Source organism: Oncorhynchus tshawytscha, linkage group LG13, assembly GCF_018296145.1.
Source record: "Oncorhynchus tshawytscha isolate Ot180627B linkage group LG13, Otsh_v2.0, whole genome shotgun sequence".
Classification (NCBI taxonomy): domain Eukaryota; kingdom Metazoa; phylum Chordata; class Actinopteri; order Salmoniformes; family Salmonidae; genus Oncorhynchus; species Oncorhynchus tshawytscha.
The window spans coordinates 30,434,679-30,447,637 of record NC_056441.1 but is presented as its reverse complement, the minus strand read 5'-3'; the positions used below and the strand labels follow the sequence as shown (position 1 = coordinate 30,447,637).

The 12,959-nt window shown below is 38.2% G+C and overlaps 1 protein-coding gene across 1 annotated transcript in view; it reads right to left on the bottom strand.

The window, feature by feature from the left end:
• Positions 1–243: 243 nt before the first annotated feature.
• Positions 244–12,959, bottom strand: part of LOC112265905 (mucin-2) — a 21,008-nt gene continuing 8,292 nt past the window's right edge. The window contains exons 9-36 of the mRNA XM_042294907.1: positions 12,655–12,807; positions 11,597–11,777; positions 11,178–11,338; positions 10,878–10,942; positions 10,547–10,728; positions 10,128–10,288; positions 9,828–9,892; positions 9,497–9,678; positions 9,078–9,238; positions 8,778–8,842; positions 8,447–8,628; positions 8,028–8,188; positions 7,728–7,792; positions 7,397–7,578; positions 6,978–7,138; positions 6,678–6,742; positions 6,347–6,528; positions 5,928–6,088; positions 5,628–5,692; positions 5,298–5,479; positions 4,957–5,058; positions 4,472–4,794; positions 4,192–4,256; positions 3,725–3,921; positions 1,853–2,091; positions 1,183–1,244; positions 787–935; positions 244–396 (exon numbers count right to left, since the gene is read on the bottom strand). Of these exons, the coding sequence (XP_042150841.1) occupies positions 311–396; positions 787–935; positions 1,183–1,244; positions 1,853–2,091; positions 3,725–3,921; positions 4,192–4,256; positions 4,472–4,794; positions 4,957–5,058; positions 5,298–5,479; positions 5,628–5,692; positions 5,928–6,088; positions 6,347–6,528; positions 6,678–6,742; positions 6,978–7,138; positions 7,397–7,578; positions 7,728–7,792; positions 8,028–8,188; positions 8,447–8,628; positions 8,778–8,842; positions 9,078–9,238; positions 9,497–9,678; positions 9,828–9,892; positions 10,128–10,288; positions 10,547–10,728; positions 10,878–10,942; positions 11,178–11,338; positions 11,597–11,777; positions 12,655–12,807 (4,005 nt within the window). The 3' untranslated portion in view covers positions 244–310. The remainder of the gene's footprint in view (positions 397–786; positions 936–1,182; positions 1,245–1,852; positions 2,092–3,724; positions 3,922–4,191; positions 4,257–4,471; positions 4,795–4,956; positions 5,059–5,297; positions 5,480–5,627; positions 5,693–5,927; positions 6,089–6,346; positions 6,529–6,677; positions 6,743–6,977; positions 7,139–7,396; positions 7,579–7,727; positions 7,793–8,027; positions 8,189–8,446; positions 8,629–8,777; positions 8,843–9,077; positions 9,239–9,496; positions 9,679–9,827; positions 9,893–10,127; positions 10,289–10,546; positions 10,729–10,877; positions 10,943–11,177; positions 11,339–11,596; positions 11,778–12,654; positions 12,808–12,959) is intronic.

Below are 12,959 nucleotides of genomic sequence, written 5' to 3'. Positions count from 1 at the left end.
AAATGACTGGGATGCACTTAATCATTAAAAACATTAAATTATAATCTGCTAATCCTCATTTGGTTGGAAAATAAACTTTTCAATGTAAAGTAAGACAAAGTAAATGTACCACAGTAAGAAGCTCCAATTGTTTAGAATAGGTTTATTTCAATTTGAATAATGAGTATAATAACTATAACTATAATGAGAATCAACTTAGGTTAACAAATACTGATTAAATAGGTTGCCATTATATTAGATGGGAGTGGGGGACATGAGGTAAATACATTTTCAAAGTTAAGATATTTCATACTGCTGCTTGCTGCTGAGACTAGCTTGACAGCAGCAGCGACAACACCACCAGACAGGAAGCAGTGAAGAGACTGGTCTTGCTGCTTATACCACTTGAGGTCACAACTGCATAGATAAAGAGAGAGAAAGTGAACATGAAAGGGAAATATGTATTTGCCAACCTGTAACATGATTATTGTGAATAAGGCCTCTACATATTTACTGTTAAATATTTACACACACATACACATGGATTTAGTACTGTAGATATGTGGTAGTGTTGGAGTAGGGGCCTGAGGACACAATGTGTTGTGAAATCTGTGAATGTATTGTAATGTTTTTTAAAATTGTATAAACTGCCTTTATTTTGCTGGACACCAGGAAGAGTAGCTGCTGATGGGGATCCATAATAAATGCAAATACTGTTACAATAACCTTGTTTTCGCCATATAGACCCTCTAGATAATGGCATACAAAATATGAATTTACCATAAAGCATGGACAATATTTGTTTACCTTCACCGCTGACAGTAACTGACGTGGGGTTGATGTTGAAAGCTGTGATGTTTTGTGCAGCCTTTATCAAAACGGTGCCAATTTCCTTGGAATTTGGCACAGCGGAGGAGCTAAATGCTAAATTCATGGTGTTAATGATTGATCCATTTCTGAGAACAAATGAGAGATTGTTTTAATGACAGTTGAGCCTTGCAATGCAGAACTACAATATATTTTCATAATGAAATATTTATTTATTTTAAAAAGGAATTATATGAGGTATACTTTTTTGATCAATTATTTATTTCTTCCTTTTGTTTAATGATGTAGCATGTTTATATACATTTTATACGGTTTCTTGGCTGTAGAATTCAATTAATTAAAATCAACATAATCAATTGAATGCAAACAAATCACCTGAATTTTATTACTGTCAAACTGTTGAAAGAGGCGAAAGCTGATCGATAGAAAGGTTCAAGCTGAAAAGCAAAAAACATGTCAAGTTTAAAGTACTTTTTTTAACCTTTATTTAACTAAGCAAGTCAGTTAAGAACAAATTCTTATTTACAATGATTGCCTACCCGGCCAAACCCTAACCCAGATGACGCTGGACCAATTGTGCGCCTCCCTATGGGACTCCCAATCACGGCCGGTTGTGATACAGCTTGGAATCAAACCAGGGTCTGTAGTGACACCTCTAGCACTGAGATGCAGTGCCTTAGACCGCTGAACCACTCGGTATTCCATACATACTAGTCGTATGTAGGGCATACACATGATATACACCGTCCAACCAAATGCGTACTTGCAGGTTCCTTCTCGACATTGTAATAATAATAAGAAATAATAAAAGATAATTGCTCTCTAGAGTATAATATTAGCATAAATATAATACACGAAGGCACAATTTATAGTCAAATATTTACACGTGTTTTGGGGAAGGGGGGATTGGGGGGAAAGTGTTTAAATTATGCAGTATTTAGCAATCATAATAAGAGTCAACTGAAAGGTGTTTATTACTGTATTCTACCCCTCTCATCATGTCCTTCCCACATTTGTGTTCTTATCATTCCTTCAGGAGGCTCACCTGTGTTTTAATCAGTGATGCTCGAGTTTGAAAGGCCTGAGAAGATGAGGTTGATAGGTCGGAGATAAATGTTTCTCCTTTGGACGTGAACTCCACAGACACTGTAGTAAGTGTATTTGTGGCCACAGAGGTTGTGGTGGCAGCAGCAGTTGTAGTGGTTGGAGCAGCTGTGACAACGGTTGTGATGACAGGAGTAGCCGTTGTAATTGTGGTGGCACCTGTGGATGTATTTGGGACCCCTGTGAACAGAAAATGAATGAAATGTGAACTTTGTGTATGAACTGACAGTTTGTCTTTTAGAACTGTCAAATTTGAATTAGACATTTTAATATCAAAACTTTTTTTAGAAAGATTTGAAGTTAAAATGTAATGTCTCTCCAGGATTGTCTCTTATTTGGTGCAATATACTTGCCACTCAAATTAGAATATTATCCTAAATGCAATCAGACGTTTAAGGAACGCAACAGATTGCAATGTTTAATGTATATTATATGAAACAACAGGTTCTTGAGAAAGAAACCCTTCACCAGGCATTTATAGTATTGCTTTCCAGTGTATTTATATATATTTTTAAATAATTTAATCCAACGGTTTGAAATGCACTTCTGGAAGTTCTATCTAGCAACAACTCAACTGTAGTTATAGTAGGAACAGTAGATGTAGGACCACCTGAAATAAAATGAAAATGATCTCTTATTATTAATCCTTAAGAGTCTACTGAGGCAGCCGTTCGTCAATCGAAGTAACATCATAAAAAAATCCCCATCAAAATCCATCAGTTTAAACTAGAGATTTGTGCCAATCCACCACATCCGCTTATGTTGGCCTTCCGCATTAGCGGTGGATGGTGGCTGAGCTACAGCACTTTTTAGGGCCTTATTTACCTTATTTGACAAATTTGAGTACTGTTAACAGTCACTTTCAAGTTTAGCTACCTTTGTTGGTGTCTTGCCTAAATTGCTCCACAATTGTATTGCAGATGTGTGAATCACTGCATATTTTGACTTAACTATTTATGTAAATTCAGTGTTTTTATATACACAGTCCTTTTGTCACAGATCTATTGTTTTTGCACTTGTACCTATGGTTAGATGACATGACAATAGAGCACTTTGGCCACGTACACCAATGGTGGCTTTGGCCTTCAAAAGAACGATGTATATCCAGAAGGTATCTCATCCCTACTGTAAAATCTGATGGTGGATCTTTGATGTTATGGGGCTATTTTGCTTCCACTGGTCCTGAGATCCGTTTTAAAGGTGAAATGCATCATGAACTTTACCAGGACATTTTAGCAAAAAAACCTGGTTGCCTCTGCCAGAAGGCTTTAACTTGGCAACAAGTGAATCTTCCAGCAAAACAATAACTCCAAACACACATAAAAATACAAAAATACATTGTTAATTGACCACAAAATCTATATTTTGCAATGGCCATATCAGACTCCGGACTTGAACCCCATTGAAAACCTGTGGTTTGAATTAAAAGAAGGCAGTCCATAAGCGCAGACCAAAAGGTACTAGGATCTGGAAAGATTCTGTATGAAGGAATGGTCAAGATCCCTCCCAATGTGTTCTTCAGTCTAATAAAACATTTTAGAAAAAGTCTAAGTGTTGTTTTTGAGATTGAGGTTGCTGGAGTATTGAAAAAAGGGGATCGTATCTATTAGAGATATTTTTTCATTACTTGTTAAAAAAATTGTGTCAAATATTATAATTTGTAAAATGTCTTTGATCACGCAATAAAGGTCCGTATTTGTGTAATTTATTTTACAGTCTTTTTTGCTCATCTTTCTCAAGGGATCCAATAATTCCGGACCCCACTGTATGGCAACGGATCATTTTGGTGAATCCATTTCATAGGTTTACTTACTGATAATAGTGATGGAGTTTGGAACCACAGAGAGGTTGAAGGTAGAGTTTGGATTGGTCACAGCCTCTTTCAGTGTATCTTTAATGTCAATGTCCTTGGGCATAGTTGCATTAGCGATAGTTGCAATGGCGGTCTCATTGAACACCACTTCCAGCTCCACCTGTGTGTCTGCTGCCATACGAGAACGGAACACTGGTCTGCAAAGGGCACAAATTTCAGATGTCAAGGGTCAAATCAAAAGCTGACTGGAAAGTGGACAGTCATGCATGTCCAGCTTGCACCTAAGGTAATAACAATATCATCACAATGGAATCAACATAGAAAATATCCTGATGAGAAGAATGTTGACTGGTGAGTGTTTTTAAAAGCAATATAATGCTTAAAATATTATTTTGAGAAATACTTTTTCAAGCTATTGGATAAATTGAATCAAGCTACTTTAGAGGTAGAATAGAATAGAATATTACATGAATGAAATGACAATCGTCCGGATGAAAAATATCCCATATTTTGCTCGATAGATCACGTCACACTGTTTGAGAAAAGAACAGACAACATTCATGGACTATAGAATAGAATGAATAATGTTCTACATACAAAAAAACTACATTTCTGTTTTTTATTTTTCTGTCACTTTATTTAAGCTTGATATGAGGTAAAAAAGTAACTCTGTCCCAGGACGTCGACCATATTCTCAGTAACAATCAAAAGAAAGAAATACAAGAAAGATATGATCACAGGACTTACCACTGAAGTAATGGTTACCGCAAGTGTTTGAAATTCTGTGCTTTGAGGATTACTCAAAGCTGGTACAAAAACCTCTTGTATGGTGACTTGTAATGTAACCACTGCAAGATGTGCAGTCGTTGTGGTAGTTGTTGTCGTAGTAGTAGAAGTAGTTGTTGGAGTTGTGCTGGTAGTTGTCATAGCCAATGTTGGTGCTGTGCTTGAAACAGTAGTTGAGGTGGCCACAGATGGGGTTGTAGTTGTATAACCAGTAACAAGAACAGTGACGGGTTCTCCAGTTGGTATTGTGATGGCAGAACCAGGTACTGTGGTAACAGGAACAGCTATTTGTTGCAGGGGCAGTTGGGAAAAAAAGGACACTCTATTACTATTTGAAAGGTGCTTCAATTGAAACTTGTGCTTAAACTGTACTGGTGAAATACTAGTGTGTGCCTTTAAAGTACTATTCTCTGAAATATGTGCAGGTTGCATAACATATCACCAACCGACTGAGATGGAAGTAGTGGTTGTGATTCCTTTTGTTGTTGATGTTGCAACAGGTGTAGCTGTTGTATTTGTCGAGACATCTGTGGCTGTGCTTGAGGTCCCTGTGAAGAGAAAATACCAGTAATGAGAGTTCATACCGAGAATACATTGTACGAAATTTCACCAATTTTGGTGGGGTACATGATAACATGGGATGTTGGAGGGAGGACAGTGAAATGTTGCTGATGTTGCCGCAATTGGTTGATCAATTCCGCAACGTGATTTAAATTCAAAGGTTCTACAACTGAACATTACATGTCAATGGATATTTTTGGAGCACCTATTGATTGGGTTTGCTTACTTATCACAGTGATGGAGTTCAGATCCAAAGATAAGTTGAAGTTAGAGTTTGGATTGGTCACAGCCTCTTTCAATGTTTCAACAATGTCACTGCCCTTGGGGATAGGTACTGTGGAGGTCGCATTGAACTCCAGTTCCAAATCCACCTCTGTGTTTGGATCCTGACCGAGACGAGGCACAGGTCTGCAGAGGGTCAAAAAGTTCATAGGTCAGGGTCAAGTTAAAAGGTGACTGAAAAAGTAAAGTTGTGCTAAAAATAAGGGTATTTAGGTTCTAAAGACTTTATTGTCTAAATGAAAGAAAATGGTTTAAAAGTAGAATACAATATTACCTGAATTGAGTAACAGTAGTCTGAACGAAACTAAGCCCATATCTTTGTCGGAAGATTGTGTCACACTGTAAGGAGTAGGGGAGAGAAGAGTCAACTTTAATAGACTATCAAATAGTATGAGAGATTTGACAAACATAATATATATAACATTATTAGGCCTATATATTTTAACAATCCCTTATTCCCGTAGCTCACCGATCATTAAGCCTAAAGTCATTGTCACTTGAACCTTAGGTAAAGTCAATAACCACATCAACATAGACACAAATGAATGGTCATATCTGGATTTCGAGGACTTACAATTGTAGTAATGGTTACTGATAGTGTTTTGAATTCTGTGCTTTGAGGGTCAGTCAAGGCTGGTACAAAAGCTTGCTGCAAGGTGACTTGTAATTCCACCACTGGAGGAGGTGCCGTTGTTATGGCAGTTGTAGCAGGAACAGTTGTTGTAGCAGGGGCATCTGAAATTAATAAAACATTACACCCTTTTAGAATTTGAAAGGTGCTCCAAATGCAATGTGTGCTTAAACTGTACTGGTGATGTACTAGTGTGTACAACTTGATAACGTGGGATGTTGGAGGGAGGACAGTGAAATGTTGCTGATGTAGCTGCAATTGGTTGATCAATTCAGCAGCGTTATTTAACTTCAACGGTGCCAAAACTGAACATCCCATGTTAATGGATATTTTTGGAGCACATATTAATTGGGTTTGCTTACTTATCACAGTGATGGAGTTCAGATCCAAAGATAAGTTGAAGTTAGAGTTTGGATTGGTCACAGCCTCTTTCAATGTTTCAACAATGTCACTGCCCTTGGGGATAGGTACTGTGGAGGTCGCATTGAACTCCAGTTCCAAATCCACCTCTGTGTTAGGATCCTGACCGAGACGAGGCACAGGTCTGCAGAGGGTCAAAAAGTTCATTAGGTCAGGGTCAAGTCAAAAGGTGACTGAAAAAGTAAAGTTGTGCTAAAAATAAGGCTTTTTAGGTTCTAAAGACTTTATTGTCTAAATGAAAGAAAATGGTTTAAAAGTAGAATACAATATTACCTGAATTGAGTAACAGTCGTCTGAATGAAACTAAGCCCATATCTTTGTCGGAAGATTGTGTCACACTGTAAGGAGTAGGGGAGAGAAGAGTCAACTTTAATAGACTATCAAATAGTATGAGAGATTTTACAAACATAATATATATAACATTATTAGGCCTATATATTTTAACAATCCCTTATTCCCGTAGCTCACCGATCATTAAGCCTAAAGTCATTGTCACTTGAACCTTAGGTAAAGTCAATAACCACATCAACATAGACACAAATGAATGGTCATATCTGGATTTCGAGGACTTACAATTGTAGTAATGGTTACTGATAGTGTTTTGAATTCTGTGCTTTGAGGGTCAGTCAAGGCTGGTACAAAAGCTTGCTGCAAGGTGACTTGTAATTCCACCACTGGAGGAGGTGCCGTTGTTATGGCAGTTGTAGCAGGAACAGTTGTTGTAGCAGGGGCATCTGAAATTAATAAAACATTACACCCTTTTAGAATTTGAAAGGTGCTCCAAATGCAACGTGTGCTTAAACTGTACTGGTGATGTACTAGTGTGTACAACTTGATAACGTGGGATGTTGGAGGGAGGACAGTGAAATGTTGCTGATGTAGCTGCAATTGGTTGATCAATTCAGCAGCGTTATTTAACTTCAACGGTGCCAAAACTGAACATTCCATGTTAATGGATATTTTTGGAGCACATATTGATTGGGTTTGCTTACTTATCACAGTGATGGAGTTGAGATCCAAAGATAAGTTGAAGTTAGAGTTTGGATTGGTCAGAGCCTCTTTCAATGTTTCAACAATGTCACTGCCCTTGGGGATAGGTACTGTGGAGGTCGCATTGAACTCCAGTTCCAAATCCACCTCTGTGTTAGGATCCTGACCGAGACGAGGCACAGGTCTGCAGAGGGTCAAAAAGTTCATTAGGTCAGGGTCAAGTCAAAAGGTGACTGAAAAAGTAAAGTTGTGCTAAAAATAAGGCTTTTTAGGTTCTAAAGACTTTATTGTCTAAATGAAAGAAAATGGTTTAAAAGTAGAATACAATATTACCTGAATTGAGTAACAGTCGTCTGAATGAAACTAAGCCCATATCTTTGTCGGAAGATTGTGTCACACTGTAAGGAGTAGGGGAGAGAAGAGTCAACTTTAATAGACTATCAAATAGTATGAGAGATTTTACAAACATAATATATATAACATTATTAGGCCTATATATTTTAACAATCCCTTATTCCCGTAGCTCACCGATCATTAAGCCTAAAGTCATTGTCACTTGAACCTTAGGTAAAGTCAATAACCACATCAACATAGACACAAATGAATGGTCATATCTGGATTTCGAGGACTTACAATTGTAGTAATGGTTACTGATAGTGTTTTGAATTCTGTGCTTTGAGGGTCAGTCAAGGCTGGTACAAAAGCTTGCTGCAAGGTGACTTGTAATTCCACCACTGGAGGAGGTGCCGTTGTTATGGCAGTTGTAGCAGGAACAGTTGTTGTAGCAGGGGCATCTGAAATTAATAAAACATTACACCCTTTTAGAATTTGAAAGGTGCTCCAAATGCAACGTGTGCTTAAACTGTACTGGTGATGTACTAGTGTGTACAACTTGATAACGTGGGATGTTGGAGGGAGGACAGTGAAATGTTGCTGATGTAGCCGCAATTGGTTGATCAATTCAGCAGCGTTATTTAACTTCAACGGTGCCAAAACTGAACATTCCATGTTAATGGATATTTTTGGAGCACATATTGATTGGGTTTGCTTACTTATCACAGTGATGGAGTTGAGATCCAAAGATAAGTTGAAGTTAGAGTTTGGATTGGTCAGAGCCTCTTTCAATGTTTCAACAATGTCACTGCCCTTGGGGATAGGTACTGTGGAGGTCGCATTGAACTCCAGTTCCAAATCCACCTCTGTGTTAGGATCCTGACCGAGACGAGGCACAGGTCTGCAGAGGGTCAAAAAGTTCATTAGGTCAGGGTCAAGTCAAAAGGTGACTGAAAAAGTAAAGTTGTGCTAAAAATAAGGCTTTTTAGGTTCTAAAGACTTTATTGTCTAAATGAAAGAAAATGGTTTAAAAGTAGAATACAATATTACCTGAATTGAGTAACAGTCGTCTGAATGAAACTAAGCCCATATCTTTGTCGGAAGATTGTGTCACACTGTAAGGAGTAGGGGAGAGAAGAGTCAACTTTAATAGACTATCAAATAGTATGAGAGATTTTACAAACATAATATATATAACATTATTAGGCCTATATATTTTAACAATCCCTTATTCCCGTAGCTCACCGATCATTAAGCCTAAAGTCATTGTCACTTGAACCTTAGGTAAAGTCAATAACCACATCAACATAGACACAAATGAATGGTCATATCTGGATTTCGAGGACTTACAATTGTAGTAATGGTTACTGATAGTGTTTTGAATTCTGTGCTTTGAGGGTCAGTCAAGGCTGGTACAAAAGCTTGCTGCAAGGTGACTTGTAATTCCACCACTGGAGGAGGTGCCGTTGTTATGGCAGTTGTAGCAGGAACAGTTGTTGTAGCAGGGGCATCTGAAATTAATAAAACATTACACCCTTTTAGAATTTGAAAGGTGCTCCAAATGCAACGTGTGCTTAAACTGTACTGGTGATGTACTAGTGTGTACAACTTGATAACGTGGGATGTTGGAGGGAGGACAGTGAAATGTTGCTGATGTAGCCGCAATTGGTTGATCAATTCAGCAGCGTTATTTAACTTCAACGGTGCCAAAACTGAACATTCCATGTTAATGGATATTTTTGGAGCACATATTGATTGGGTTTGCTTACTTATCACAGTGATGGAGTTGAGATCCAAAGATAAGTTGAAGTTAGAGTTTGGATTGGTCAGAGCCTCTTTCAATGTTTCAACAATGTCACTGCCCTTGGGGATAGGTACTGTGGAGGTCGCATTGAACTCCAGTTCCAAATCCACCTCTGTGTTAGGATCCTGACCGAGACGAGGCACAGGTCTGCAGAGGGTCAAAAAGTTCATTAGGTCAGGGTCAAGTCAAAAGGTGACTGAAAAAGTAAAGTTGTGCTAAAAATAAGGCTTTTTAGGTTCTAAAGACTTTATTGTCTAAATGAAAGAAAATGGTTTAAAAGTAGAATACAATATTACCTGAATTGAGTAACAGTCGTCTGAATGAAACTAAGCCCATATCTTTGTCGGAAGATTGTGTCACACTGTAAGGAGTAGGGGAGAGAAGAGTCAACTTTAATAGACTATCAAATAGTATGAGAGATTTTACAAACATAATATATATAACATTATTAGGCCTATATATTTTAACAATCCCTTATTCCCGTAGCTCACCGATCATTAAGCCTAAAGTCATTGTCACTTGAACCTTAGGTAAAGTCAATAACCACATCAACATAGACACAAATGAATGGTCATATCTGGATTTCGAGGACTTACAATTGTAGTAATGGTTACTGATAGTGTTTTGAATTCTGTGCTTTGAGGGTCAGTCAAGGCTGGTACAAAAGCTTGCTGCAAGGTGACTTGTAATTCCACCACTGGAGGAGGTGCCGTTGTTATGGCAGTTGTAGCAGGAACAGTTGTTGTAGCAGGGGCATCTGAAATTAATAAAACATTACACCCTTTTAGAATTTGAAAGGTGCTCCAAATGCAACGTGTGCTTAAACTGTACTGGTGATGTACTAGTGTGTACAACTTGATAACGTGGGATGTTGGAGGGAGGACAGTGAAATGTTGCTGATGTAGCCGCAATTGGTTGATCAATTCAGCAGCGTTATTTAACTTCAACGGTGCCAAAACTGAACATTCCATGTTAATGGATATTTTTGGAGCACATATTGATTGGGTTTGCTTACTTATCACAGTGATGGAGTTGAGATCCAAAGATAAGTTGAAGTTAGAGTTTGGATTGGTCAGAGCCTCTTTCAATGTTTCAACAATGTCACTGCCCTTGGGGATAGGTACTGTGGAGGTCGCATTGAACTCCAGTTCCAAATCCACCTCTGTGTTAGGATCCTGACCGAGACGAGGCACAGGTCTGCAGAGGGTCAAAAAGTTCATTAGGTCAGGGTCAAGTCAAAAGGTGACTGAAAAAGTAAAGTTGTGCTAAAAATAAGGCTTTTTAGGTTCTAAAGACTTTATTGTCTAAATGAAAGAAAATGGTTTAAAAGTAGAATACAATATTACCTGAATTGAGTAACAGTCGTCTGAATGAAACTAAGCCCATATCTTTGTCGGAAGATTGTGTCACACTGTAAGGAGTAGGGGAGAGAAGAGTCAACTTTAATAGACTATCAAATAGTATGAGAGATTTTACAAACATAATATATATAACATTATTAGGCCTATATATTTTAACAATCCCTTATTCCCGTAGCTCACCGATCATTAAGCCTAAAGTCATTGTCACTTGAACCTTAGGTAAAGTCAATAACCACATCAACATAGACACAAATGAATGGTCATATCTGGATTTCGAGGACTTACAATTGTAGTAATGGTTACTGATAGTGTTTTGAATTCTGTGCTTTGAGGGTCAGTCAAGGCTGGTACAAAAGCTTGCTGCAAGGTGACTTGTAATTCCACCACTGGAGGAGGTGCCGTTGTTATGGCAGTTGTAGCAGGAACAGTTGTTGTAGCAGGGGCATCTGAAATTAATAAAACATTACACCCTTTTAGAATTTGAAAGGTGCTCCAAATGCAACGTGTGCTTAAACTGTACTGGTGATGTACTAGTGTGTACAACTTGATAACGTGGGATGTTGGAGGGAGGACAGTGAAATGTTGCTGATGTAGCCGCAATTGGTTGATCAATTCAGCAGCGTTATTTAACTTCAACGGTGCCAAAACTGAACATTCCATGTTAATGGATATTTTTGGAGCACATATTGATTGGGTTTGCTTACTTATCACAGTGATGGAGTTGAGATCCAAAGATAAGTTGAAGTTAGAGTTTGGATTGGTCAGAGCCTCTTTCAATGTTTCAACAATGTCACTGCCCTTGGGGATAGGTACTGTGGAGGTCGCATTGAACTCCAGTTCCAAATCCACCTCTGTGTTAGGATCCTGACCGAGCGAGGCACAGGTCTGCAGAGGGTCAAAAAGTTCATTAGGTCAGGGTCAAGTCAAAAGGTGACTGAAAAAGTAAAGTTGTGCTAAAAATAAGGCTTTTTAGGTTCTAAAGACTTTATTGTCTAAATGAAAGAAAATGGTTTAAAAGTAGAATACAATATTACCTGAATTGAGTAACAGTCGTCTGAATGAAACTAAGCCCATATCTTTGTCGGAAGATTGTGTCACACTGTAAGGAGTAGGGGAGAGAAGAGTCAACTTTAATAGACTATCAAATAGTATGAGAGATTTTACAAACATAATATATATAACATTATTAGGCCTATATATTTTAACAATCCCTTATTCCCGTAGCTCACCGATCATTAAGCCTAAAGTCATTGTCACTTGAACCTTAGGTAAAGTCAATAACCACATCAACATAGACACAAATGAATGGTCATATCTGGATTTCGAGGACTTACAATTGTAGTAATGGTTACTGATAGTGTTTTGAATTCTGTGCTTTGAGGGTCAGTCAAGGCTGGTACAAAAGCTTGCTGCAAGGTGACTTGTAATTCCACCACTGGAGGAGGTGCCGTTGTTATGGCAGTTGTAGCAGGAACAGTTGTTGTAGCAGGGGCATCTGAAATTAATAAAACATTACACCCTTTTAGAATTTGAAAGGTGCTCCAAATGCAACGTGTGCTTAAACTGTACTGGTGATGTACTAGTGTGTACAACTTGATAACGTGGGATGTTGGAGGGAGGACAGTGAAATGTTGCTGATGTAGCCGCAATTGGTTGATCAATTCAGCAGCGTTATTTAACTTCAACGGTGTGCCAAAACTGAACATTCCATGTTAATGGATATTTTTGGAGCACATATTGATTGGGTTTGCTTACTTATCACAGTGATGGAGTTGAGATCCAAAGATAAGTTGAAGTTAGAGTTTGGATTGGTCAGAGCCTCTTTCAATGTTTCAACAATGTCACTGCCCTTGGGGATAGGTACTGTGGAGGTCGCATTGAACTCCAGTTCCAAATCCACCTCTGTGTTAGGATCCTGACCGAGACGAGGCACAGGTCTGCAGAGGGTCAAAAAGTTCATTAGGTCAGGGTCAAGTCAAAAGGTGACTGAAAAAGTAAAGTTGTGCTAAAAATAAGGCTTTTTAGGTTCTAAAGACTTTATTGTCTAAATGAAAGAAAATGGTTTAA